Source organism: Pituophis catenifer, unplaced genomic scaffold, assembly GCF_029215685.1.
Source record: "Pituophis catenifer annectens isolate HBS135680 unplaced genomic scaffold, rPitCat1.0.hap2 SCAF_2, whole genome shotgun sequence".
Classification (NCBI taxonomy): domain Eukaryota; kingdom Metazoa; phylum Chordata; class Lepidosauria; order Squamata; family Colubridae; genus Pituophis; species Pituophis catenifer.
In genome coordinates, this window is record NW_027256882.1 from 202,361,001 (window position 1) to 202,385,655 (window position 24,655).

The 24,655-nt window shown below is 41.8% G+C and overlaps 2 protein-coding genes across 3 annotated transcripts in view; one reads left to right on the forward strand and one right to left on the reverse strand.

Annotated features, from left to right (window-relative positions):
* Positions 1–332: 332 nt before the first annotated feature.
* Positions 333–21,659, reverse strand: RNF170 (ring finger protein 170). 2 transcript variants are annotated; one of them, XM_070935461.1, is made up of 8 exons: positions 21,586–21,659; positions 17,644–17,731; positions 14,980–15,129; positions 11,059–11,134; positions 7,158–7,266; positions 6,289–6,362; positions 3,281–3,385; positions 333–1,089 (listed from the first exon to the last, which is right to left on the reverse strand). In XM_070935461.1, the coding sequence occupies exons 3-8, from the start codon at positions 15,114–15,116 to the stop codon at positions 820–822; spliced, it is 771 nt and encodes a 256-aa protein (XP_070791562.1). In that variant the 5' UTR covers positions 15,117–15,129; positions 17,644–17,731; positions 21,586–21,659; the 3' UTR covers positions 333–819. The 2 variants fall into 2 exon arrangements, with proteins under 2 accessions (XP_070791562.1, XP_070791563.1); XM_070935462.1 differs by having other exon boundaries at positions 17,644–17,735; positions 21,586–21,633.
* Positions 21,660–21,794: 135 nt separating this feature from the next.
* The window catches only part of HOOK3 (hook microtubule tethering protein 3), a 56,421-nt gene continuing 53,560 nt past the window's right edge, over positions 21,795–24,655 (forward strand). The window contains exon 1 of the mRNA XM_070938532.1: positions 21,795–22,055. Coding sequence (XP_070794633.1) covers positions 21,999–22,055 — 57 coding nt within the window. The 5' untranslated portion in view covers positions 21,795–21,998. The remainder of the gene's footprint in view (positions 22,056–24,655) is intronic.

Below are 24,655 nucleotides of genomic sequence, written 5' to 3' on the forward strand. Positions count from 1 at the left end.
ATTTCACCTGATTAAAGAAGTCAGTTACAATTTAAACTTAAACTTTTGCCTTATACTGTACCATAATATAGCTTCATGTTAGGCTAGGCTAAATTCTTTTACAAAAAAAATGTTGAATATTGTAATACAAAACCTTACTACATACAATCATTTGTTATGGAGAAGACAGCATCCTCTCCACAGTGGACAGTGCAATTCCATGGGGAAAAATTATATTGAGACAACACATAATTGTACATAGTCACAACACTGTAATGTATTCTGATGGTGCAATATAATATTATAACACAAGCTTATTTAATAACTGCACTGCTTGAGCATTTCCTGCATAGACTGACATTCTAAACAATTGTGTTTAAAATTAAATCCCCTTTATCTGTTTACCCACAACCTAAAGCCATTTTTGAAACTTTACATTTATTATGAAATTAAACATTAAACAATGTTTTAAGCACATGTCCAGCTAATTCAAATAAAATATTCCAAGACAATTTCCCTTTTATCACTGCTGGTGGCTTAAATGGCATTTACTCATTCATCTGCTGTAAACATATATAAGCATGGGTTACACCTTTTTAATATCGCACATCAAATTTCCAGTTCCCTAATCACTGTGACATTAATTCCTCATGCTTGCACAATCTACTTTTATAATCTCATGTTATCTTATGCTGTCTTATGTTTGAAATAAAGATGTGTTTTTGATTGCATAAGATGATCAAACGAAGGCTGTTTAATAACCAAACTTGTGTCTAGATATTTTTCTCAAAACAGTTAATTCACTTAATGCACCTTAATGTTAATTACTGACATCTGTCTTCATCTGTTCAGTCTCTGTGTCACAAATTCTCGGTACATGATAGATATATATATGAGTAGCAGAAAAACCACAAAAAAATCATCTAAAAATCCTAATATTCCAAACAAAGCTTCAGGTAGAAAGTCCAACGGTGATGCAAGATATAACAAAGCCCCCAGGAGACAGAGGAATATTCTGATGCGGAACATCCAGAAGAGACCACCGACAGAAAACATTTCTCTGAATGCATGACGCAATAATGTAGGTAAATCCATAATCCTTTCCATAATCTAAACAAGACATACACAGTCAAAATTTGTCTTATGAGCAAGATGTAATTTGCCACAGGAGCATTTAACATCACAGCTGAGGCAATCAAATAGGATCACTTTAGAGCAGAGGTGAAGAACTATGGCTGGCTCAGGCATTCTGGGAGTTTATTTATTTATTTATTTTATTTTAATTTAATTTGTATACCGCCCTTCTCCCAAAAGGGACTCAGCTGAAGGGAGTTGAAGTCCACAAGTCATAAAAGGGACATAGTTCCCCACCCCTGCTTTAGAGCTAAATTTCTTTCCCCAGGACCTTTAACTTAATCATCTATAGTGGTCAATAAGAACCCAACCTCAATTTTTAAAAATGCATGGAATCTCTTAAAGACGCAAGATTAGACAAGCTAATAAAACAAGCAAAACACATTGAAATAACACAGCTGTAGAATCTCCCCCAAAGCTTTTAAGTATCAAGGTAGTCACATCCTTCTCCCCAAAGTTTTGAGCTGATTATTCAAGATTGTCTCTCTGTGCATGTACACATAAGAAATGCTTCTGCTAGGACCGCTATCAGGGAGACATACTCACCTTTATACTTCAAGATAGCATATTCATATGAATATAGAATATGAAGAGCATATTGTCATGTTATTGGGTTAGGGATATTTATTTCTGATTATTTTAATGTTTTTATTATGTAAGCCGCCCAGAGTTGCTTCAAAACAAGATGGGCGGCAAATTAATTTAATTACTAAATAAAAATAACAAAAATAATTTGGTATAAGCAGTGCTTTCCAAATGATCTGCACAGCTTCATTAAATAAGAAAGACTGGTATTGTAATTGTTGAATATCAGAGGGAGCTTGCCTGCCAGTAGCTTGTCAAAGATTCCCTAACAAATTCACGGCCTGCATGAGATTTGGACTAGAGATCATATGGCTCACAGCTCTCTCTTCTAACTACATTAGTACTTTTTGAGCAAGCCTGTTTGGTAATGAAAGGTTGCACATTGCCACAAAAACATAACAAAAACAACTGAAATCACCGGTCATCAGGATGGATAAAAATCAATAATTTTTTTTAAAAAATCAAAAAAATCAGATTTTTTTTATTTAAATCGGATTTTTTTGATTTTTATTGAATTTATTTTAATAAAAAACTTTTGGGGTAAAAATCTATCGTAAGATAGTTTTCTATTTAAGATACATATATAATTTAGTTTATTCAGCATGAAATGGAGCTTAGTTATGTAGCATGAGGCTGTATATTCTGCAACACTGGGACTATCGGTGAGTCAACAGCAGGTCAAAGGAGTAGCAGAGATGACAGTTGCTCTTTAAAAATTATGATTTAAATCGAGTTGATTTAAATCAAGCCTTTTTACTAGTGATTTAAATCATGATTTAAATTGTGATTTAAATCAACTCGATTTAAATCAAATCTACCCTGCCGGTCATATCTCTGTAATATAAACACTACCTGTGTTTCCCCGAAAATAAGACCATCTTATATTTTTTTGAACCCTGAAATAAGCGCTTGGCCTTATTGCCATGTGCTCAAAAGCCCGATAGGCCTTATTATCAGGGGATGTCTTATTTTGGGGAACACAGGGTATAGTATGGATAGTATTATCCAGGAAGAGATATTGTATGTTGAAGCACTATATTGTTGAGATAGCAGAAAGGTAGAATTGCTAAAGTTTTTTTGGGGGGAAATTAAAGATTATTCTGGTAGACTACCTTAGTTTTCAAAAGTTTGTATTTTTTTTCTAGCAAATCTCATCTTTTTATACTAAAAAACACACTAAAAATGTTGCTACTAATGGTGATTATCTTATTTATGATTTCACAAATCTATCTGAGTTAAAACTTACGGTTTTTCAGTCCCTTTTCTGAGTAACATGGGACTCTGAAGCAAGATGAAGACTGCTCCTTCAACAATGCCCTACTATGCAATGCGAACTGGAGAAGGAGATGAGGACTGACAAACATGGGCACAATTCCCATCCATTTCCATCCAATACCTTAACAACGGCTACTTTTAAGAAAAATATTGAAATTATCCCTCCACTTGTTCTTGCTACCCCAGCTTCATTCCTAGAGTTGGGAAGATAGCTTGGACTTGTTGAACTCACATAGGGAAATGCAGCGTTTGCCATAATAAATAGAACATTGGGCATATCTTTTAATTGCTCTAGCTCCATACATACCGATCTTGGCTGTCCCGAGAATCTCCTATTATAATCACTAACATCATGAAGCACTTGTGCTGCATCCTCTTGTCCCTCATCAAAGAGTGGTAAAAATAAAGTAACCTGGATAAAAAAAAACAGGTATTCAACATCTTCATATAGGATCTACCTTCCTTTTCTTACACAGTATATATATTTAAAAATGTATATGGGTAGTCCTCATCTTACAACCATTCATTTAGCCACTGTGTGAAGTTACAATGGCACTGAAAAAAGTGGTTACAAGCAGTTCACGCACTTACAGTATAAACATCGCAGCACCCCTATGGCCACATGATCAAAATTCAAGCACCTGACAACTGGCATGTATTTACAATGGTTGCAGAGTCCCGGGGTCATGTGATCAATATTTGTTATCTTCCCAGATTGCTTTCAACAAGGAAAGTCAATGAGTGAATCCAAATTCACTTAGCAACTGCAGCAGTGGTGGGTTTCAAATTTTTTTACTACCGGTTCTGTGGGTGTGGCTTGGTGGGCGTGGCAGGGGAAGGATACTGTAAGATGGGGAGGAACAGGCTCAAGCTCAACCCTTCCAAGACTGAGTGGCTGTGGTTCCCGGCATCCCGATATAGTCAGTTGACTCCATCACTGACTATCGGGGGCAAGTCTTTGGCCCCCACGGAGAGGGTGCGCAATCTGGGAGTCCTCCTGGATATGCAGCTGTCCTTGGAGGAACATCTGATGGCTGTAGCTAGGGGGACCTTCTGTCAGGTTCGCCTGATTCGCCAGTTGCGGCCCTTTCTTGATCGGGATTCCCTGTGCACAGTCACTCATGCCCTTGTCACCTCTCGCCTGGACTACTGCAACGCTCTCTACATGGGGCTCCCCTTGAAGAGCACCCGGAGGCTCCAACTGGTCCAGAATGCGGCCGCGCGGGTAGTCATGGGAGCCGCATGGTGCTCCCATACAACACCTCTCTTGCGTGAGCTGCACTGGCTCCCAGTGGTCTTCCGGGTGCGCTTCAAGGTGTTGGTTATTACCTCCATGGCATAGGACCTAGTTATCTTCGAGACCGCCTGCTGCTACCGATGGCCTCCCATCGACCCATGCGCTCCCACAGAGAGGGCCTCCTCGGGGTGCCATCAGCCAAACAATGTAGGCTGGTGACCCCCAGGGGGAGGGCCTTCCCTGTGGGGGCACCTACTCTCTGGAATCAGCTGCCCCCAGAGATAGGGAGAATCCAAGACCTCGGTGCCTTCCGCCGTGCTCTTAAAACCTTCTTTTTCCAGCAAGCCGGGCTAGCCTAACATTTTTTAAAATGTTTTTAATTGTTTGTTATTGTTTTTAATCATGGGGCCAAATTTATATATATATTTTAATTGTATTTTAATGTTTGTAGTTTATGTTTTTACTTGGCTGTTCACCGCCCTGAGTCCTCAGGGAGAAGGGCGGTATACAAATTTAACAATAAATAAATTAATAAATTAATAAATAAATAAAATCTTCATTCCCAACCCCCTCCAGGGGAAGGTTACTGCAAAATCCCCATTTCCTCCTGATCAGCTGGGACTTGGGAGGCAGAGAATAGATGGGAGTGGGGCCAGTCAGAGGTAGTATTTACCAGTTCTCCGAACTACTCAAAATTTCCACTACCGGTTCTCCAGAACTGGTCAGAACCTGCTGAAACCCACCTCTGAACTGCAGGGATTAGTTAACTACCATGACAAAAAAGATCATAAAATCAGGCATGGCTTACTTAACAACCAGCTTGTTAAGCAATGGAAATTCTGGTTCCAAGTTGAGAATTACTTGTATACTTAAGAGTAATTTGTCAAGCAAAAAGTTTTGGGAAGAATGCAGAGGTATTCCTGCCAGGTCTTTCTTACATTCTATCAGTATTAAACATATTACTAGGAACATAGAAATTCAGGTGGTAACTTATTATACTTTAAAACTATTTAACAACTGTGATGTTGAGGAGGGAATAGAAATAGATTAAGAAAGTATAAGAAAATAGCTATGTACCAGTATAAAAGCAGAGTAACAACATAAAAACATAAGGAGGAGTGCATTTAATGTACATAATTGCCAAAGGAGAAGAGAAATAAGGATGTCTAGAAACCAAGAGACCAAAATACAGGTACCAAGTAAGCCTGGTGGATATTTCATACCTGGGATAACTAGAAAAAAAGGGCTCAGGTGGTAATCTTACAATCTAAGTAAGTAAACATAAAAGGTGATCCAGGGGTTAAACTGACCCCACACTACATATGACATTAAAATGCAAAAATGAATAAAAAAAGGAACGGCAACAGTGCAGATGGTAAAATATTGACATATTATGGCAATGCTTGTTAGAACTATATGATATTCCAGTTGCCTTGTTTTGAATCTGAACTTTCTCAACCATTTTGAAGTCTTCTATATAAATTGGAATAATCCAAATGGGATTATTGAAAACCTACATATCTGTTCTGTGTTGAAGCACTTGCCAAATTAATGTTCAGTAAAAAGTTCAGAAAGCCAGGACATTAAGAACTCTAAACTTTTATCTGAATAGTTGCAGGAAAGAAGCTTAAAGGAAGATTAAATTATTTCTTATCTGTGGGAACATTACAGATATATTTGATAGTAATATGTAACTACTTATGGCTTTAACTCAAATCCATGAAAATGTTTATCTCAAGTAACCTATGTTGGTGCTATGGAATGTTTGGTTGCATTTCTATCAAATGTACCTTACTTTTATCTTATGGAATTCATAATATAAAATCCTATGTTAAGATTCTAAAGAAAATGTTGTTATTCTCTAGCCATATACTGCATCATTCTTTAAATATATTATAAACTGATGTTAAAGACAAGAAAAGCAAAAAACATAGTACACCAAATGTATTTAAAATCACAGTTAAAAAAAAACCTAGGTGCTAAACTTCCTAAATTTCCATTTATATTTAGGACTCAGCATACAACAACATTTGTAAAATTAGAGCTAGAATTTTACATCAAAATATTCATATTATTACCGTTTGCCTGCAGATAGGGCAGTGTATCGCACCTAACCATGATCCGCACCTCCAATATGCAATAATGCAGGAACCTAAAGAAAATAACTTATTAATTTCTTAAACTCTAAATATAGATAGTCCTCAACTTACAACCATTTGTTTAGTGACCATTCAAGGTTTCAATAGCACTGAAAATAATGACTTATGACCATTTTCCACACTTACAACTGTTGCAGTATTCCCATGGTGATGGGAAGCCAGATTCATTTAACAACCATGTTGCTAATTTAACATCTGTTACATTCACTTAACAACAGTGACAAGAAACATCATACAATGAGGCAAACTGTTTTGCTTAGCAACAGAAATCCTGGGCTCAATTATGGTTGTAAGTAGAGGACTATCCGTATGTTAATGTGAGTCAGTATCTCACTTAAAAACAAACAGCGGTTCACTGAAGCTGATAAAATTATTAAAAATTATTTGCCAGTTTAAGACTCTGAATCTCAGAAGAGAGGAAAAGACTGCTTACATACATCATTGAGAAATGCATTATCTGAATTCTTTGCCCAAATACTATCAGTTCATGACAGCTGTATTATATGAGTTGCTGCAAATCTAGTCCAAATTACAAACTGACAAGAAATTGCAATGTAATAGCGATTCACTTTATATATTTTAAAAGTCATGACTGACTGACTGATACACACACACACACACACACGTAATAACAAGAGATCAGCTGAAATAATTAAAATAGAATTTCTTCACTTCTTTAAGGCCAATCCATTTCCAAAAACAGCATTATTTTGCATGTTTCCTAAGCAACTCTTACCATTTCAAGGAATATAAGAAACTATTCAGATTTTATTTTACTTTTTGCATACCACAGAAAAGATGTCCACAATTTGTTTCAATGGGAAATGTAGCCTGTTGCAAACACACTGGGCAGGACAAATCAGTATAGAAATGTTGCCTGTCACCAACACTATTTTCCTGGGGGGAAAAAAACAGAATTATAATTAATTCAAGCCGAACAAATTATTTTATTTGTTTCAAGCTGCAAAATAGTTAGATTGGCATCTCAGACTTTGTTAAGTGATAAAGGAAGGAAGCAATAAGATCATACCATAGAACAACACAGATACATGACAGCTCATTCCCAACAAATACATGGATAAAGTGAAATCTCATTTTGAAACTTCTTAGGACCTTTCCCTTTTGGGGATAAGGATAAGGATAATTTTATTTCTATACTGCCCCTCTCCCGAAGGACTCGGGGCGGTGTACAGCCAGGTAAAAACACAATACAAATATCACAATTTAAATTTAAAAAATTATTAAAAGTATTACATTTAAGGCCAAAATTAGCTAAAAAACCCAAAAACTCCGAATTTAAAACTCAATTATGAAGCTAGCCCTGCCTGTCGGAAGAGCAGGGTCTTAAGAGCACAGCGGAAAACTCGGAGGTCAGAGATCTTGCGTATATCCAGGGGCAGTTCATTCCAAAGGACAGTGGCTCCCACAGAGAAGGCTCTCCCCCTGGGTGTCGCCAGCCGACATAATTTGGCCGACGGCACCCTGAGGAGTCCCTCTCTATGGGAGCGAACTGGTCGGTGGGAGGCTATCGGTGGTAGAAGGCGGTCCCGTAGGTACCCAGGTCCTGAGCCATGGAGCGCTTTAAAGGTGGTAATCAACACCTTGAATCGCACCCGGAAGACCACTGGGAGCTAGTGCAGCTTGCGCAGGAGAGGTGTTACATGGACGCAACGAGTTGCACCCATAATTACCCGCGTGGCTGCATTCTGGACCAGTTGGAGCCTCCGAGTGCTCTTCAAGGGGAGCCCCATGTAGAGAGCATTACAGTAGTCCAGCTGGGAGGTAACAAGGGCGTGAGTGACTGTGCGCAAGGCATCCTGGTCCAGAAAGGGACACAACTGGCGAATCAGGCGAACCTGATAGAAAGCCCCCCTGGCCACGGCCGTCATATGCTCTTCTAAAGACAGTTGTGCATCCAGGAGGATGCCCAAATTGCGAGCCCTCTCTGTGGGGGGGTAGAGATTCACCCCCTATAGACAGCGATGGCGTCAGCTGACTATACCGGGACGCCAGTAGCCACAGCCACTCGGTCTTGGAAGGGTTGAGTCTGAGCCTATTTCTCCCCATCCAGACCGTACAGCCTCCAGGCAGCGGGACATCACGTCAAGGGCATCATTGGGGTGGTCTGGGGTGGAGATGTACAGCTGAGTGTCATCAGCGTACTGATGTACCCTCACCCCAAAACCATAGATGATCTCGCCCAGCGGCTTCACATAAATGTTGAACAGAAGGGGCGAGAGGACCGAACCTTGCGGCACCCCCCCAAGCGAGGCGCCTCGAGGTTGACCTCTGCCCCCCTGCCAACATAAAACTGCAAGTGGTCGGAGAGGAAAGAGGAGAACCACCGCAATACGGTGCCTCCTATTCCTAACCCCCTCAACCGCTGCAGCATGATACCATGGTCGATAGTATCAAAAGCTGCTGAGAGATCTAATAGGACCAGAACAGAGGAACCTCTGTCCCGAACCCTCCAGAGATCATCCACCAATGTAACCAATGCCATTTCTGTGCTGTACCCCTGTCTGAAGCCCAACTGGTAAGGGTCCAGATAGACAGCTTCATCCAGGTACTGGGGGAGCTGTCATGCCACCACTCTCTCAACAACCTTCGACACAAAGCGAAGGCTGGAGACCGGACAGTAATTTGCTAATACAGCCGAGTCCAGGCAAGGCTTCTTGAGGAGGGGCCTCACCACCCCCTCCTTCAAGGCGGCAAGAAAGGTCCCCTCACTCAGGGAAGCATTTATAATCCTCTGGAGCCAGCCTCGTGTAACCTCCCGGGAGGCCAGTACCAACCAGGAGGGACACAGGTACAATAAACATGTGGCAGCACTAAGCCTATCCAGAATCCTGTCCACGTCCTCGGGAGCCACAGGGTCAAACTCTTCCCAGATAATGTTCTCAAGACCTACCCCCATCTCCCCCCCTGGACTCACCCAGTCGGAGTCCAAGCCTTCCCGAATCCGAGCGACTTTATCATGCAGGAACTGCACACACTCCTCAGCACGACCCTGCAAGGGTCTTCCCGCGTTCCCCCCTGAAGAAGGGAACGGGTCACCCTAAACAAAGCGACTGGGCGGTTCTCTGCAGATGCAATAAGAGCGGAAAAATAGTTAAGATTTTGTCGCTTTTATTGCCACTAGGTAGGTCTTGATATAAGACCTCACCAGTGTTCAGTTGGATTCAGATTGACTAGTCCTCCAGACACTCTCTAGGCATCTTTTCCGATGTTTCATCTCTCTCAGCTCCTCGGAGAACCAAGGAGCCAATTGAGATTGACATCGGGTCAGAGGCCGCAAAGGCACGACGTGGTCTAAAGCCCCGGCGGCCGCCCTATCCCAGGCGGCCACCAGGTCTTCAGTCGAGTCCTGTGCCAGAGTCTCAGGAAATGGCCCAAGCTCCGTCAGGAACCTATCAGGGTCCATCAGGCGCCTGGGACGGAACCACCTGGTTGGTTCCGTCTCCCTGCAGCGAGAGGAAGCGGCTCGAAAGTCTAACTGAAGGAGGGAATGATCTGTCCATGACAAGGGCTTAATATCTAAATCCCCTATTCCTAGAACATTCAACCACTGACCAGAGACAAAAATGAAGTCCAGAGTGTGTCCTCCTGTGTGAGTGGGGCCTTGAACTAACTGGGTCAGATCCATGGCCATCATGGAAGCCATGAACTCCCTAGCTGCCTCCGACGTCTCACCGATGGTTGGCAGGTTGAAATCCCCCATGACAACGAGTCTGGGGGTATCCGCCACCACCCCGGCAATAACGTCGAGCAGCTCGGGTAGGGCTGCCACCACGTGGCAGGGAGCCAGGTACGTAGTCAGCAAGCCCATCTGCACCCCACGATCCCACTTCACAAAGAGGGACTCACATCCGGCTATCTGAAGAACAGTGGCCTCCCTCGGGCAAAGACTTTCCCTAATAATCGCCGCCACCCCCCCCGCCTCCCCTGGGCCCTTGGCTGATGAAATGCACGGAAACCCGGTGGACACATTTCTACGAGGGTCCCCCCCCCTGGCCTAACCAGGTCTCCGTAATCCCTGCCAGGTCCACACACCCCTCCAATAAAAGGTCACAAATGAGGGGGGCTTTATTAACCACCGACCTGGCATTTGATCATCAAAGGTTGCCCTTTGATGATCATGATTCAAAGGGCGATAACAGAGTTTATTTATAGTTCTTATCTGTTTCAATTTGGAGTAGCTGCAGCATAGTATAACATAAAAGATCCAAGCTTTCAAATTATGCTTAAAGTTTTAGGACCCTATGGAGTCTCTAAAGTTTTGCTTCTTTAATAAACATTTTAAATATATATTCCTGCAAATCCACCTCAACACCTAATTTTGAAATGACATAATAAAGTTTATTTTTAGCACAAAGAACTAGGTTATCTGAACCCGATCAAGCTCGAACGTTTTTACATTTGATTACCTGAGAAATTTTCAGCGATATAATTGATTTATATAAAAAATAATCTTTAATAAACATTTTAAATACGTATTCCTGCAAATCCACATCAATACCTAATTTTGAAATGATATAATCAATCACAAAGAACTAGGGTATCCAAACCCTATCAAACTCAAACATTTCTACATTTGGTGTACAAGTGTACAGTTCTACATTACCTGAGAAATTTTCTGGGATATAAATGATTCATATCAAAAAGAATTGTGCGTAATTCTAAATATACCTGTTCCGATTGTATTTGTTGTCTAACTGCCCTCACTAGCTCTTGGTTTTCTGGATGAATATCTGATTGCCCATCTCTGTTAAGAGAAGAAATACTATTAATAAAACATTTCAAAAATGGAATCAGACAGAATAATACAAATTCATCATGTTTAGAATTCTAAGGGTCTCTAATTTTTGCCTGCTGTTATTTTAAGAGCTGCTACATTACTTGAACTATAGAATGAAATCTCCAAAGGTAATATTAATCAAGGTGTAAAATAAATATACTAAAACATTAAAAGTTTAATAACCTATTGCACTTAAGATAAAAATGGCAATACATTATTTTTCCTTTGCATAATGAAATCCTTGGCAGAACATGCTTTTCATTATATTTCATTTTTTCCCCATTTTTAAAATTAGTTTATAATATAAAACACAAAAATACAAAAGCATATAGTAGGAAAAATAAGGGAGGGAAAGGGGAAAAGAGAAATGTATAAAAGAAGGGAGAAAAGAAAAAAGGTGTTGGAAAGGGGAAAAGAGAAATGTATAAAAGAAGGGAGAAAAGAAAAAAGGTGTTGATTTCTGCTTTCCATTGTATTTCATTGTTGATTATGTAAATATTTGGAGGTAAACATGCAGATCCAACTTTAAAATTCACAACATCCACAATAAAACAAGTAAACAAATCCCACACGCGAGAGGAGTTGTCATAATTCTATTCAATATTCTTAATTCGTTAATTTAAGAATTAGTCAGCATAATAACTATGTGATTCAAATCGGAGTTCTGTTTAAGCTTTACATTATAGTAATACTTTCTCTACTTTCTTTCAAATTTATTTTAATTATATTGCATATGATTAGCATCTGCATGTGGGGCAGAGAGGTTAATCAACATTTATTTTAATTATCCTCTATGATAAGTAAGGTGAAAACAAAGCAGTCTAACACCAATGAGAATTACAGTGTCAGAGTTCCAAGTAACACCCCCAACGAAAGAAAACTCCGAGATTAGAAGTTCCTCAAAGTTCCATATTATTAGAGATGTCATATTGGCACATCTGGGAAAACCCGAATCTGAAAGCTTCCAGGTTTTCCCTACTCAAAAGAAAGTGCAAGTCTCTGCCCCAGCACCCACATATCCATCATATGGTCCAATCAATGCACCGTCCCAATGGGAGATGCCTCCCAGTCACAGGTGCAGAGCAGGATGTCCTTGACTCTCAAAGAAAAGAATGTTATTATGGCTAGATATCTCTCCAACTCCATACAATCCCCCCTCCCAGTTTCCCACAACACTAAATGTGGCAGCCCTGAAGATCCAAAGTAAAAGATGGCTTCCAGGACTGACATAAAGCTTGTTTGAACCAAATCTTCCCAATTTCCAATCATGTTGATTAGCAGCTCTCTTCTGGACATTGCTCTCAGAATGTGTAACCAAGTAACTAAACTTGCCAGCTATTTACCCCCCGTCATGGACTGATCACTATCTCCTTAGGCTGGCCTTCCATTATGCCGCCCCACGCCGCTGGGAGGCAGAACCGACCACCTGGTTCCGCCCCAGGCACCTGATGGACCTTGAGTGGTTCCAGACAGAGCTTGGGACTATACTTCTCTCTCTTTCCCACGCCCCAGTCGAGACTCTGGTGGATGCCTGGGAAAAGGCAGCTGCCAGGGCTCTCGACCGGGTCGTGCCTTTGCGACCTCTGACCCGACACAGATCCTGGTTGGCCCCTTGGTTTACTGAGGAGCTCTGGGAGATGAAGCGTCGGAGGAGAGGCCTGGAGAGCTTTTGGAGATCCAGCCGTTCTGAGTCTGACTGAACACAGTTGAGATCCTTTACTCGATCTTATCTGGTGGCGATGGAGGCGGCGAAGCGTGTTCACTTCTCCGCCCTCATCGCATCCGCAGATAATTGCCTGGCCGCCCTGTTTAGGGTGCCCCGCTCCCTTTTGAATCAGGGAGCCGGGGATGACTCTATGCAGGGACGGGCCGAGGAGTATAGTCAACATCCGCGGGACAAGATCGCTCAGATTCGGGATGGGCTGGACTCCGACTGGGCAGGGTCGGTCGGGGAGGTGGTGGCGGGACTGGTGATTTGGGATGAGTTCGATCCTGTTACTCCCGAGGTAGTGGACAGGATCATGGGGAAGCTGAGTACCACCACGTGTTTGTTGACCCGTGTCCCTCCTGGCTCGTTTATTCGGCCCGGGAGATTACACGTGGCTGGATCCAGGCAGTGATTACTGCCTCCGTGGGTGAGGGGAGTTTCCCGGCCACCTTGAAGGGGGTGGTGGTGAGACCCCTCCTCAAGAAACCTGCCTTGGATCCAGCTATTTTGAATAACTTTAGTCCTGTCTCCAACCTTCGCTTTATTGTGAAGGTTGTTGAGAGCATGGTGGCACATCAGCTCCTGTTGGCCCTGGATGAAACACTATATCTGGACCCGTACCAGTCGGGTTTCAGGCCCGGGTACAGCACGGGGACGGCATTGGTCGCACTGGTGGATGATCTTTGGAGGGCTTGGGACAAGGGATATTCCTCTGTCCTGGTCCTATTAGATCTCTCGGTGGCTTTTGATACCATCGACCATGGTATCCTACTGCAACGCCTTGAGGGGTTGGGAGTGGGAGGCACTGTTCTACAGTGGTTCTCCTCCTACCTCTCTGGGAGTTCGCAAGCGGTGTTGGCAGGGGGACAGAGGTCTGCCCCGAGGCCCCTCACTTGTGGGTTCCCTCAGGGGTCAGTCCTCTCTCCCCTTCTGTTCAACATCTATATGAAGCCACTGGGGGAGATCATCCATGGTTTTGGGGTGGGATATCATCAGTATGCTGATGATACCCAACTTTTTATATCCACCCCGAATCAGCCCAGTGATGCCCTCAACGTGATGTCCCGGTGCCTGGAAGCGGTGCAGCTCTGGATGGGGAGGAACAGGCTTCAGCTCAACCCTGGCAAGTTGGAGTGGCTGTGGATACTGGCATCTTGGTTCCAAGGGAATATTCCATCGCTGGTTATAGGGGGCGAGGTGTTGCCCCCTGTTGATAGGGCGCGCAACTTAGGCGTCCTCCTGGATTCATGGCTGACTCTGGAAGATCATGTTACGACCGTGACCAGGGGGGCATTTGCCCAGGTTCGTCTGGTGCGCCAGTTGCGCTCTTACCTGGACCGTGATGCCCTACGCATAGTCACTCATGCACTGGTCACCTTCCGGATCGACTACTGCAATGCTCTCTACATGGGGCTGCCCCTGAAGACCACTCGGAGGCTTCAGCTGGTGCAGAATGCGGCCGCACAGGTAGTGATGGGAGTGTCCCGATACTCTCATGTTACACCTCTCCTGCGGGACCTGCATTGGCTACCAGTTGCCCTCCGGGTGAGATTCAAGGTGCTGATAATCACCTATAAAGCCCCACATTGCTTAGGCCCGGGGTATTTGATGGACCATCTGCGGCCAGCGACTGCTCCCCATCGCCCGGTGCATTCCCACAGGGAGGGCCTCCTTGGGGTGCTGTCGGCCAGACAATGTCGGCTGGCGACCCCTAGGGAGCGGGCCTTCTCTGTGGGTGCACCTACCCTATGGAATCAGCTCCCCCTGGGGCTCCGGGTGGCCCCTGACCTTCGCTCTTTCCGCCGTGACCTTAAAACATGGCTATTCCGCCTGGCTGGCTTGGACTGAAAGGGTTTTAGAGAGGATTTTAATGGTTTTTATAGTTTTATTGGGTATTTTTTTAAAAATTGAACTTTGTGTGTTTTATTGTTGTGAGCCGCCCTGAGTCCTTTCGGAGATAGGGCGGCATATAAGTTTAAATAATAAATAAATAATAAATAAATAAACTATTTCCAAATAACTTAATTTACAAGAAATGAATAAAATTGACATACTTCAACAACAACAAACCTTCTATTGCTATCAACATTTTATTTCATCTTACCTTAATAGCATATATGTCAGTGCTACAAGGAATGTGATGCTAAGCACTACCGCCAGCAGAACCTGGTCACTTATTCCTTCTATCATTGAATCGTTATCTAGTACCAGTCTTTGAACTTCAGTTTCCTGGCTGGCCATTCCAGAGCTAAAACTTAGGAAACATATAAATATGCATTTATTCATTGGCACAATTATTATATTGTTGTCTACAAACTAATAAACAAAAACAAATCAACTTTCACATTTTTAGCTTGTTGCTTGACTTCAAATGGCTAAGATTATATTCCAGGAACTCCCTATCACAGGGTAACCAATACTGGGTGATATTCTGATTTCCTGGACTAAGTGCAGTGGGAAGTAGGAATAAAATGTCCTTGAATGAAAATGGTTCCAGAATAACCATTAATTGATAATACACATCCTGACCGCAGCTAGAATCACTTTCGCACAAATGTGGAAACTGGAGGATACGCCATCAGAAGAAAAAATAATACAAAAAACAATGGAATGTGCGGAAATGGACAAACTTACCAAAGAAATACAGGGAAAAGAAGATTCAGATTATTACTTAATTTGCAAAAATGGTATAATTGGTTAGACAAAAAGAACACGAAATAAGGGAATACCACCCAATGATACAAAAATAAGGAATTAAAATAAAATATCGTTGTATAAACATTGATACATGAAGGATAATATATACATATAGATATATAATTACCGAAGTAGCTCTATTTTCAAAGTTCAAGCTTTATGACTTGATTTTACTGTATAGTTAGTTTATGTATAGTTTGTTTAATGTCTACGTCTGTATATGTATGTTTGTTTATAATAATAATAATAAAATAATAATAATAAAAAAAAAGAAAATGGTTCCAGAAGGTAGAACGGAAAGTCACTGATGCATAATAAGGCAACTGTATATTAACATGTACTAAAGACAGATTCTATTCCCAAGATTTGTATTTTAAAACTAGGAATATTGAGGTATAGCAATAACCTGACAATTCTTTCAAAGAACATTCTGGGTTTCAGTTTGATCAGGACGTGCACATAGCATTAATGATAACACTATTATCATGACATTATGAAATATAATGTCCTTGGCTTGCTAGCGGATTATTGATTTTATATTTTTCAGGATGTTAGATGGGTTGATTTTTTTTTCTTATAAATTGTGAATTTATTACTGTATTGGTGATATTTTTATTTCTATAGGTGTTTAGATTCCAATGATTAAAAGCACTTCCAGAAAATAATAATTAAAAAACTGAATTACCTAAAACTAGGCAGTGAGGAAAGATGCAGTATATATATGTATGTATATGTATATGTATATGTATATGTCTCTCTCTCTCTCTCTCTCTCTCTCTCTCTCTCTCTCTCTCTATCTATCTATCTATCTATCTATCTATCTATATAAAGTGTATTTTCCTCCAGAATACATTTAAAGATGAGATTGTGCTTAGATTTTGATGGATTATATTTTACACAGATTGAAATCTCAATTTCTAGAAATTAAGAACCAGTGGAATCTTCTTTCTGGTAAATTAAACCAGAGATAATATGCTCTGGGTTTCCTCTGCACATTCCAAGTCTCTACATGTTAAAAAAGACTTTTTAAAAAAGCAACTCTTCCTTGGAAACTGATACAAGCTGTCCTTACCTATTCTTAGAGATTTTTCAATACCAGAATCTGACCCTAGAACAGTGATGGCTAACCTTTTTGCCATCGCGTGCCAAAAGCGGGGGGAGTGCAGTGGGGTCACATGCACGCGTGCCCACATCCATAATTCTATGTGCCCCGTCCCCCTGTGCTCCCCCCGCTTTTGGCACGCAATGGCATGGTGGGCCCAAGAGGCCTGTTTTTCGCTCTCCCCAGGCTCCAGAGCCTTTCTAGGAGCCTGGGGAGGATGAAAACGGCCTTCCCCACCCCCCAAGAGGCCCTCCGGAGGCCGCAAACAGTGTGTTTCCTGACTTCTGGTGGGCCCAGAAGGCCCGAAAATCATGCATGCGTGCCAGAGCTGAGCTTGCGTGCCCACTGATATGGCTTCACGTGCCACCTGTGGCACACGTGCCATAGGTTCGCCATCATGGCCCTAGAATATGAAAATAAAAATTGATGGGAGCATGAACACAACACCTCTTCTCTACCACTAAGCAGTAAGAGCTTCTTGTCTGCCTAGGCTTAGAATTTAATATACTGTTAATTACATGAAAACGCCACCCCTACTTTGACTCTCTGAATCAGTCTTTAGCTAAACAGCCAAATGACTCACATAGTTCAAAAACAGTCACCAAAATGTTGATGTTCATTTTGATGCATTTTTTCAATAAAAGTACAGTAGAATGATGCAATAAAAAGCTACCTCTTTAAAACAAAGAACAGCAGAAGAATCTACTACTATGATTGCTCTCTATTTCTGCAATCTTCCACCATGCTTCAATCTCTCTTCCTCTAATCTCTAGAATATGTGCAACCGTAAAACTATCTGGTAGCACCGAGACCTTAAGGTTAAAGAAAAGACAAAATAGCATTTAGATAAAAAGCCAATTCATGGAGAGATTAATGTGTAACTTCTCAGAAAGCCTCTGTGCAAATGCCAAAAAGGGAAATCCTTGTTTTAATACAATGATATTTTTAGATCAATGCCCACTCTTTTACCTCAGCTGGAAATGAGAAGACTCATCACTGTGTCATCTTCAGAATCAAAGGAAATGTTTCAGATGCTGGAGTTTGGAACTTCTGAGTTCTGCCTTGGAAAAAGAGATATTTTTTAACTTCTCATTTTAGCATAGCATTTGTCCTACATTATTTCATGTCTAGAAACAGAGATATAAAGAAATATATCCTCACATAGAATAAAACATGAGGGTGTAAAAATATCATGAGAAGAAACTATAAATCACATCTATTCACAAATGCAGTAAGACAGGAATGAAATGCAGGTAGTTCTCAATTTACAACAATTGAACCCAAAATTTGTGTTGTTAAGTGAGACATTTGTTAAGTGAGTTTGGTCCCATTTTACGACCTCTCTTGCCACGGTTGTTAAGCGAATCCCCGCAGCTGATAAAGTCAATAATCCGGTTGTTAAGTGAATCTGGCTTCTCCATTGACTTTGCTTGTCAGAAGGTCGCAAAAGGTAATCACATGACCTTAGGACACAACAAAGGTCGCAAATATGAACCAGTTGCCAAGCATCTGAATTTTGATCACATAATCATGGGGATGTTGGAAAGCTTGTAATTGTGAAAAACAGTCATAAGTCACTTTTTTCAATGCCGTTGTAACTTTGAATGGTCGCTAAATGAATTGTTGTAAGTACTCTAGTTGCAAAAAATAAAAATCTGCCTTCATGATACTTTATGATACTGTAACAATGAATGGACAATGGTGAGTTTGATTAGCCAACAATTTCCCATAACCTAAGTCAGGGGTGTCAAACTCGATTTCATTGAGGGTCGCATCAGGGTGGTGTTTGACCTTGGGGGGATGGGGTGAGCGTGGCCAGCTTGACATCACTCGTGTTGGCCGCATCTGTCAAGTGCTCTGCCAGCGAAAACAGTCCCCCGGGCTCCATTTTTGGCCACAATGGCCTCTTGCTGCCCTCTGCCAGTGAAAATGGAGCTCGGAGGGGGGGCATGAGGCCCTCCCAAGTTCCATTTTCGCTGGCAGAGGTACCGGTGCCTTTGGTGCAGAGGTGCCAGAAGGACCGGGCTGGTCTTTCGCTATTTCCAGGGCGGCCCGTGGGCCAGATCTAAGTACCCTGCAGGCTGAATCCGGCCCGTGGGCCTTGAGTGTGACACCCCTGACCTAAGTCAACAAATTTAGGACCCCCATATTTTAAACTGTATATATGAGACATCGAGTGTTTTACTCCATACTTCATGGCTTACAGTGGAACTATTCTATAGGTAGAATAGAAACTATTTTATAGATCCTTTGAAAGAGGATCACAAGGATCACACATAAATATAACCATAATGTTAGTGTTCTTACTAAGAAAATTATTTGGGTATCTCCATGTAGTTATCAGCTGAATTCAAATCAAGGTCTTAACAGAAGTAAGGCGGAGAGCTAAATAAAATTAAGTAGAGGACCACAGAGGCATCACCCCCATCTCATTCCCACTAGAAGTCATCATGATCTTGCTCTATTGTTCTCATACCTGGACCTGAAATCTAAAAGGGTCCAGATAATCTACCTATAACACGACCCTCTGAAGCTGCAGTGTAAGTACCTTAACATCCTTTTCTAAAAAGTTGGAGATAGAATGAAAATTGTCCAACACACTTGATCCATTGATGGCTTCTTGAGAAAGGAGACTACCACCTCTCTCAAGGATAAATGCACCACTGCCTGAACTCAACTATATATCATTATCCAGGAAGATTAACTAATCAGGAGGTATATGCAGCTAATATACAGGGGATGAGCTAACAGCACTGAGAACCCTGTCCACTTCCCCAGGACTAAACAAAATGACACTTATTCCAGATAACAGAGCCAGAGTGTCCTTCTATCAACTTTGCAGGATCTCCTGGTGCATATCTGGCTCTATTCTTCCAATGAGGGACCAAGTCATTTTGAACAGAGTCACCAGCCAACAATCTGAAATGCTATATGGGTAGAAAAATAACTATGTTTTGTTGCCATTTATTACCATAAGGTAATAATTCTTAGGTTTGGGTTATGAGTAAGATTTTAATAAAAGATTATTTTCCTGTAAAGAAACTTAAAACCTCCCTAGAATAGTTTAAGTACAATATTCTATAATCTATTTTATTCTTCAGTGCTTGACACTTTAAAAATTTACTACCGTTCATACTGAGTAAACTATAAATAAGCCAGTTTGAAAGGGAAACTGCCATGGAGAATGGTATTATTGCAGTAATGCCAACATTCCAAAGAATTCTGTGATATCGTAAGGGAAATTAATTACGAAATTAGTTTCCTTGAGTGAAGTTTACTTTGATACATGAAACTGTCCATAAAATGTAATTGCAATTTTTGTAGTTGAGGATTAAACCTGTCAATAACCCAAACCTAAGAAGAACACCAACAAACCAGGAGCCATCCTACCATTCCCGATCTATTCACAGGTACTATTTATTCCGGCTAACTGAAGAGCTTCCATTATAGTGTCTACACTATAATTTTTCTCACTCTAACATACATCACTTTGACTTCAAAAAGAGAACACAAAGAAACAACACTTGGCTAGCTTGATGTTGTAAAACTGCTAACACAAGCTCCACCTTCACTTGGGGGGGGATGCAAAAAAAATCCAATTAGTTTCCTTTCTTCATTGACTATCATTATCAACTTTGCAGGATCTTTCTTCACTGACTGCAACTTGATTTTTTTTTACTGCAATTTCTTTCACTAAGTTGGCTTGTTACCTAGATGAAGCAGCTACAATCTATTACATCGTTAATGCTTTAGAAATTAGTAAAATGTTTCTCAATCTTATAGCAACTTTAAGATGTCTGGAATTCAACTGCCAGAATTCCCCAGCCAGCAATGCTGGCTGAAGAATTCTGGCAGTTGAAGATGAAAACACTGGATTAGCATAAGAAAACGTAGAAAAATACATTTATATATGTTAATGAAAGTCAATCGTCGTGAGATACAGCAGGGCACACATCTTAGTTATCATTACACATGCTTCCATGAGGAAGTCCCCAGGGTTCAAACTCTGGCATTTCCAGATAAACTTTGAAGCAGCCACAGAGTTACACTAAAGAATATATCATGACTGCATTCACCTGATATACTTATTTCTGATTAAGTTAATCACAGAGTATGGAGTTAACCCACTTTTCTGGTTTCTTCTTTTACTACTTGTAACTGTGCAGCCTGGTTTTGTAGAAACCTAACCAACGTGCACAGATCCTCTTCCCCTTGCAATTCGGAGTTCTCCCCAAAACTTAACCAAGGAACATTTCCCATCCTCAGCCATTGTCTATGGAGATTTTCAAGTCATCCATGCGTGGTCATGGTTGTCCCAAAGGTGCTTTTTCCAAGAGGCAACTGGACTTTTTTTGGTTTTTCTTTGAAGACATTTCTCTTCTCATCCAATAAGCTTCCTTCAGCTTCTTTACGTCTTCAAAGAAAAACCAGAAAGTCCAGTTGCCTTTTGAAAAAAAGCACTTTTGGGACATCCTCAGCCATTGTTACAACCCTCCAGAGTCCAGACAGTTTAGATTCTACCATTGAAGTTTAGAAACAGCCTTTCCATCCTGCAAAGCGCGGCCGATTATCAGGACCGCTGTTCTTCCTCTGGGCTTGAAGTTAGTACCGAATAACTCTTTGCAAAAAAAAAAGGGGGGGGGGGCGGCCCCCTCCCCACCACCCGCCGATACCGCGGGCTCCCCCCCTCCCTTAAGTAAAGACCACTTCTCAGCTCGGTCATTTCTGCAAGCGGGAGGGACTTCGCAGGCGGTTCTGCAGGAGGAGAACGGAGGGGAAACCCGCCTTGGCCAAAGAGGGCAGGAAAAGCCGAATTTCAAGACGGTGCGGGCCGGGGAAACCGCGGCGAGGGCGGCTGCCCGCGGAGTCAGCCCGCGGTATCGGACGCCCGGCCCCCGCGTGCCTCAGTACCTCCAGTCCCCGACGGGCGCCCGCCAGGCCTGTCAGCCCCCAGCAGAGACAGCGACGCGCTCCAGCCAACCCCGGCTTTGCTCCGCCCCCTTCGCCCTCGGCGTGACTGAGCCGAGCCAGCGCTTTTTTTTTTCCTCTTTTTTTTTTTTAAAGACGCGCGCATGCGCGGTGAGGGCCAGGGGGCTGACGGAGCGGGCGGATCCCGACGGGACCCGGTGACGTGTCTTGCGTTACAGCTGCCCGGCCCGGCGCGGCTCTTTGCCGGCCTGGGTTTGGCGTGTCGGGCAAGAGAAGAAAGGGCGACGGCGAGAAAGGCGGAGGTGTCACCGGAAGGCGCCTGTTAGACACCTCGGTTGCTTTGGAAGGGGGAAGCCCGTCCGCCTGCCTGCCTGCCCGCCCGCCCGCCCTGAGCCATGTTCAACGTCGAGAGTCTGGAGCGGGCCGAGCTCGGGGAGAGCTTGCTCACTTGGGTGAGTGACGGGAGGCCCCGGGCTGAGCAACGCCTATGCTGTCGCCGGCAGCCTCCGCCGCCCCGGCTCGGCCTTGCGTGCCTTTTTTTTTTTTCCTTGTCACCCGCCGCGAGCCGGTCTCCGAAGTAGCGGGGCGTTAGTGAGTCTTCTGAAGTTCTGCTTTTTAAATTCTGGGCTGAAGATGCACGGGGGGGGGGGGACGGGGGGGGGGCGCTGAACGTGAGAAGTGGGAATGTTAGGTTGGGGTAGGTGGGCTGCAGATGGCTCTGAGTGTAGGTCTTACCAGGGGCCGGTGGGGCTGCAATGATGGGCGAGAAAGGCTCCGCGCAGCTTTCTTTTTGTTCTTGGCGGAGGCAGGGATGCTGCCTTTTCTTTTTCTTTTTCTTTTTAACCGGGGCTGAGTTAAAATATCTGTCCTTTCAATCCCTTCAAAAGCATTTTCCTTCCCACTCCCGTGTCTGCCTTCCTTGAAATGCATTTCACGTCTTTCAAGTGCTGTAGGGACTTTCTCCCTCCCCCGTTGTTGGTTAAGAAGTTGACTGTTTGGGCTGGTTCGTGGCTGTGCAATCCTGGAAAGAAAGGGCAGAGACAGCAATAGCACTTAGACTTGTATACCGCTTTACAGCCCTCTCTAAGCGGTTTGCAGTGTCAGCCTATTGCCACCCGCCAACAATCTGGGTCCTCGTTTTAATTTAATTTAATTTAATTTAATTTAATTTAATTTAATTTAATTTAATTTAATTTAATTAATTCAATTTATATGCCGCCCCTTTCCAAAGACTCAGGGCGGCTCACAATACATTTAAAAAAAATCAATATAAAAAAAAACATTTAAAAATTAAAAACATTAAAAACTCATTCACGCCATTCATGGCCGGATCTCGCCAGATCACAAGAGCTATTTATTTTTTAAATAGTGTTTATATCTTATGATTTATTATGAATGTATTTTATGATGGCTATGATCATGATTTATCACTTACTGCTTGTATGTACACTGAGAGCTTTTTATGCACTGGACACACAGTGGACACAATGGACACACAAATTCCTTGTGTGTCCAATCACACTTGGCCAATAAATAATTCCATTATATTCCATTCTATTATATAAGAATGGAAGGCTGAGTTAACCTTGAGATACTTATTATTTAAGACTTGTTGCTCTTTGGGTACAGGGTGGTTAATATTTTTATGCCTCCGGAGATTATTTAGAATCTTTGCAATAGCGGCAAATATCTGTATTCGAAATATTATTTAGAATCTGTCCAGCCAAGAATATTAAAATGTTATCTAGTTTGGTATACTCATACTTAGTTTGAGGTCTCTGTACTCTGTTACCACATCCTGTTGTGATTGCATTCTGAATAGGTGTTCTGCATTCCTTTCATGTAGGGCATGCATAAGTATTTCTAGTGGGGGAGAGGAGTTATTTGTACAGGACTGCTTGTTTGTTGATGTACAAAGATGCAGTTTTCTATTGAAGATGTTTTGGGTGTTTCTATGTTGTAAGGTACCATGGAGAGAGAAGATGAGTCCCAACATGCATAGTATTTCAGGGTTGTATCCAAACCAGTCTGTGCGCATTCAGTTAGGTAGGTGTGTGGGCATTTAAAATGTTTACATTCTTGCCATGCATAAATCCATATTAAAAACACAGTTATTCATGTTTGTCCTAATCCTCCCAAAAGAAGTGTTAGGGCTCTTCCATAAAGAAAATATTCTATTACAAGTGAGATTGCATAAATTACTGCCATTTGCAAATCTATCTTAAAAGGTTAAATCATGACAACTGGACAAAAGTTTATTAAAAACTGAGATGTTTCATTACTCATCCAAGTAACTTCTTCAGTCAGAATTTGGGTAGGCAGGGAGTTAGTGGTTGGAAAGAACCAACTCTTGCCATACAAACTGCAGGGAGTTTCTCCCCAAAATGAAAAACTTTAATAAACTTAGGTCCAGTTGCTGTGATTTAACCTTTTAAAATACTTTTGGCCTGGATGACTGGATCTTCATTTATAAGCCATTTGCAGACTTAAGCATGATCTGCTCTTGATTAAATTTATGAAGAAAATATATTTTTAGAAATAGACTATCTTCTGATTTCATCTAGACTTTAAATAAAAATTTAAAGAGAGGGCAGGTGAGGAGGAATGAGAATAATATACTGTGATGTTGCAAGCCCCATTTCTTTTGTACATGTACATATATGAAAGAGGAGAGCTTGCATTCCAACCACATGATGCTGCATTCATTATGTTGACAAAAGCATCAAATGCTTCTGGAAGTAGACAATTCAGTATCGAAGTATCATTGATTTAAAATATTTCTAGAAATGTCTTTTCCTGGATTCTATCATTAATTACTCCATGGTACTCTATTTCATGTGGCATGAAACATTACTAATTATTTTATAATTAATTATAAAACTAATTATTTTATAATTAACTATATAAAGTTATAGACATTGGGGCAGCATTTCTCAAAGTGCAGTCTGACAATCCCTGGGATCCTCAAGACCACCTTAAGGATCTGCAAGATCAACAACTATGTTGAAAAATGATGTAGTAAAAATCCCATCAAACTATTGTGAAAAGCAGT

Bases quoted from the DNA above. Each gene is read 5' to 3' on its own strand.
- RNF170 (XM_070935461.1), bottom strand. From the start codon at position 15,116: ATGGCCAGCCAGGAAACTGAAGTTCAAAGACTGGTACTAGATAACGAT. The intron at 7,267-11,058 runs GTATATTTAGAA...TTTTCCCCCCAG, and splicing joins AACAAATACAATCGGAACAG to GAAAATAGTGTTGGTGACAG. The intron at 1,090-3,280 runs GTATGTATGGAG...TGTCTTGTTTAG, and splicing joins TCTCGGGACAGCCAAGATCG to ATTATGGAAAGGATTATGGA.